The sequence below is a fragment of the Nicotiana sylvestris genome, chromosome 1 (assembly GCF_000393655.2).
Source record: "Nicotiana sylvestris chromosome 1, ASM39365v2, whole genome shotgun sequence".
NCBI classification, from domain to species: domain Eukaryota; kingdom Viridiplantae; phylum Streptophyta; class Magnoliopsida; order Solanales; family Solanaceae; genus Nicotiana; species Nicotiana sylvestris.
In genome coordinates, this window is record NC_091057.1 from 185,056,253 (window position 1) to 185,060,589 (window position 4,337).

Consider the following 4,337-nt stretch of genomic DNA (forward strand, 5'->3'; position numbering starts at 1 on the left):
GTTGGATACCATTCTTGAAAATGAGGAGGAGCACAACTTTGCACTAGAGGACTTGAAACAATGCTTGGCTTGGAATGATGAACATATCCGCACTTTGGGAGATCAAATGAAAACATTTGTTGAGGCTCACTATGTCCACCAACTTGAAAGTGTGGAAGAAAGTCAAGAAGAGTCCGATTTCGAGGAAGAAAGTGAGCTCTACTTTGAGGAATCAAGAATTGAACATCCGCCACCCGACTCCATGATTGTTAATGATGCCAAGAAAAATATGGAATTAGAGTCAACCGGTGTAAATGAAAATGTGGTTGAGATTGATTCTAATCTGGGGGAAAAAGAGGATGTCAAAATCAGAGAAAAATTGCAAGTTGGAGGTTTGAAGTCATATTCCAAGCATTTTTCAACATTAGAATTATGTGGTGATATGGAAATTGAACTACACGAGTCAATAAGGGATTGCTAGGAGGAAAGGCAACAACCATACATCTTACAACTTGAGAGAACAAGAAAGCAAAATGGCATTCCTCACATGAGAGCCAAGAAGTGCAAAATGAAGAATTTAAAGTTTGGCTTGATCATTGACTTACCACCCCCCGTCGCTCGTGGTCACAGGCTTGATTCCAATCTAGGTGCCCAATTCATATCGTCCAATTGGCGAGAAAAGTAGTAAAGTTGAGTTGCGTCGTGCCACGACGTTAAATGCGGCGCTTGGTGGGAGGCAACCCATCATTTTTCAATTTTTTTTAGTCATTTTCGAAATTTTCTTTTTTATAATAGCTTAGAATATTATTTGTGACTAATCTACCAAGTTTTAGATTTTTTGGATTTGACAGGCCTGAGTGATCCGGAGAGCCAAAACTAGTAGCTGAAAAATCTGTGCATCAATCTTCTGGTGTAACCGCATCTGCGGATTTTTAACCGCAAATGCGGTCACGCAAAAGCGGTTCTATTACCGCAGAAGCGGCAGTTTCTGCAGAAGCGTGCTACTGGCCACATATGCAGCTCGCAGATGCAATGAAATACCGCAGATGCGGAAATCGAGCAGGTCGTAAATTAAAAAAATAGAAGTCTCATTCTGCATTTGCTCCCCCAACCCTAAACACCCCCACCTCTAACATACTCCAAAACCTTCATTGCTTGTGAATTCTACTGCATTCACACAAGACTCAGGTAGTTGGAGCTAAAATGGACCCGAACATGAGCGAAAATGTCCCACAACAACATGAAATTAAGGAAGAGGTTGTGGAACCGTTTGATCAATCTATCTTAATTCAAATAGAATAGTATGATTCAATTCATAGAGTAATTAGATTTAAGGGACACAAATCAATTGGTTACTACATTAGATCAATTTTCTTATTCATTGGCTTCATACTATGATTCTTTTTTTGATTATTAGTAATTACTTCATTTTTGGAGAATTCTTAGTAGAAGTTCAAACTCTAGTTCTTAGCAGAGTTCAATCTTATGTTATCTTGGCCCAAAATACTAATAATTAGTCAAAAATTAAGTTCACATAGCCCCTACTTAACTAAGCTCGATCAAGTATTTTCTCAAACACAATATGTGGGCAAATCAATACTGCCAATATTCAAGACTTTAAAGTCATAGCTCTGCCAAGAAATAGCATTCAACAGCCCAATCTTAGAAATAAACAATAATAATCACCAACAATAAGATAAAATCTTGGCAAGAGATTCAAACATTGAATAGAAAGGGAAAAGAGAATTCGGAAAATTGCAAGAGGAGAAGAAAGTTCAGCTGAGTAAATTAAAATAAAGAGAAAGAAGAAAGACAGGGTAGTTGCATACCTGAGAAACTAAAAGCAGAGACCAATGAGAAAAAATTGCGCTCTTGATATTTGATTAAAAGTCAAAAGAAACTTTAGAAAAGAAAAAAAATACAAAAATTTAATTAAAAAGAAGTATGTGGGGATGGGGATTCAAACTTTGGATCTAGGAGACAAAAGGGGCACTCAAACACCAATACATCAAAGTAGTCAATTGAGCATGGATGGTCACCTATGTATGTAACTAACAAATTTTGTACTGTATATACATAACCTAGGAGGGGAGCATGGGTGGATGTACCCCACCCCCTCCACATAAATCCGCCTATGCTTGCAAATGATAAATTCAGTAGAATTTACCATTGAACTATCAATTACATGATAACCTACAAATCGAGCCCGCGACACATTTATAGTTGCCTGGATCTTCTACAATTTGATTCAAGTAACTGGACATGGGGTCATTTTGCATTTTATGGCATAATATAATTACGTAGCGTGGCACGACAGTAATTAAATTAGTAAAAGTGGGTTAGATGTTAGTACTAACCAATTTGTCACTAATCTAAAGTCTGAACGCCGACCATTATTTTAGTATTTTATCAGATGTTATTATATGTTGACCTGGTTTTTTTTTTTTTTTTTTTTTTTTTTTTTTTGCATCTAGCACCTATGACCTACCCCGGTTGATGATGATAAACATATAAAAGATGTTAATTGTTTAAACAAATTGCTAAATCATAATTCCTGCAAGAAAGTCATACCTCTGGTCTCAATTGAGAGCATGGAGAAAGTCAGCTGGAATTGTGTATGATACCACTATCTTTTTCTTACATATATTTATACATAAAGAATAGAATATAATTAATTTAGATAATTAACATCCTCTTTGAAAAAATCAAAAGTCTACGGCTGTTGGTGAGATTATTAGTTTATTGAAGCCACGACGCCGACTACTCGTTTGTATAAAATACAACCATATACGAAACGAAAAAGATGAATCTCTTTCTTTCAATCAATACCTATTTCCTGCAGAAACAAGAAAGAAATGGAAAAGCAAATGGCCATTCGCCTTATTATAAGCTTGTCCATATTAGTAATGGTGACAGCGGCAGCCATAGATAAAACCCCAAAAGCAGTAGAAAAATGGTTCAAAAATCTTCCTTACGCAAAGCAAAAAACCACAAAATTCCATTTCTACTTTCACGAAATTTTCGCAGGAGATAACGAAACAGCTCCTGTTATTGCACAAGCCAACATCACGGCCCAATCACCTACATTCTTTGGCATGGTTAGAATGTTTGACAACCCATTAACTATTGGGCCAGAGCCCAATTCGAAACAAGTGGGCCTAGCCCAGGGAATTCATGGGGCTACATCATTGACTGAAATAGCTCTGTTTTTCGACTTCAATTTTGTGTTCACTACCGGACCATATAATGGTAGTAGTCTGAGTGTGGTTGGTCGAGTTGCTGAATCGCAGGAATACAGAGAGTTGCAAATTATTGGTGGATCTGGAATTTTTAGGCTTGCTCAAGGAGTTGCTACAGCTAAGACTTATTTCTCAAGCAATACAACTGTTATTGTTGAGTATAATGTCATTGTACGTCATTACTAATTCTTGCTGTTACTTCATTTTTTAACTTTTGGGGAATAATAAGCTTAGATCCGAAAAATGGAACGGAGTGATGTTCGATATCTATGTTTCTTTATTGTTTTATTATTCTGATGTAAAAGTCAACTCACTGAATAAGGACAGATAATTAACGTAACGATCGAAATTACCCTCCCGTCCAAAATAAGTGATTTTTTTGGCCTTTTTTTATGGTTCAAAATAAGTGATTTTTCCATAATGAATTAATTATTTTTTTTTCTACATTGTCCTTGAAGTAAATAGTGTTGGAGTGTTTATGTGAAGAAATAGTAAAAATTAATATGATCAATTTCATTGTTAATTAATGTTAAAAGGTAAATTTCTTAATCTGTATTAAAACATCTAAAAAATCACTTATTTTGGACAAGAGGGAGTAGTATTAATTACAATTGTTCTTAGTTATTTCGTAACCATTACGGGATCTACTTATTTTACCTTTCTGTCAAAAAATAAGAACGTTTATAATATTTTTAAAATATTATACAATTATTGCATTAAATACTTAAAGTGCGCCTCTAATTGTCGATCGCCCTAAATTGCTCTGGAAGTGCGTCTTATTAAGAAGAAATTATGATTAGGAATTGCATCTAACTATTGTCATCAATGATATAGAGATCTAAATGCATATAAAAAGGTTCTTTAATAATTTAATACAGCAATTTGGGTGATTATCATGATGCTGCAGTGGATTAGATAGCACAAAAGGAGATTATGTGCCTCCGAAAATAGGAAAGCAATAATGATATCAGCTGCAACTGTAATATATGTCTTTCTATCATTCTTTTTTTACCGCAGAATTATCGAAAATTTAGACTACTCAACACATCAAAATTTGTCATGCGCCAATATACTCTTTCTTGCTTCATTCATATTCATTTGACGCTCATCTCTAGAAAA

At 35.1% G+C, this 4,337-nt stretch overlaps 1 protein-coding gene across 1 annotated transcript; it reads left to right on the forward strand.

Moving 5' to 3' along the window:
- The first annotated feature begins 2,772 nt into the window (after positions 1–2,772).
- On the forward strand, positions 2,773–3,567 carry LOC104219066 (dirigent protein 1-like). Its single transcript, XM_009769702.2, has one exon. It carries the CDS (start codon positions 2,835–2,837, stop codon positions 3,402–3,404), a length of 570 nt encoding a protein of 189 aa, XP_009768004.1. The 5' UTR covers positions 2,773–2,834; the 3' UTR covers positions 3,405–3,567.
- The last annotated feature ends 770 nt before the right edge of the window (positions 3,568–4,337 follow it).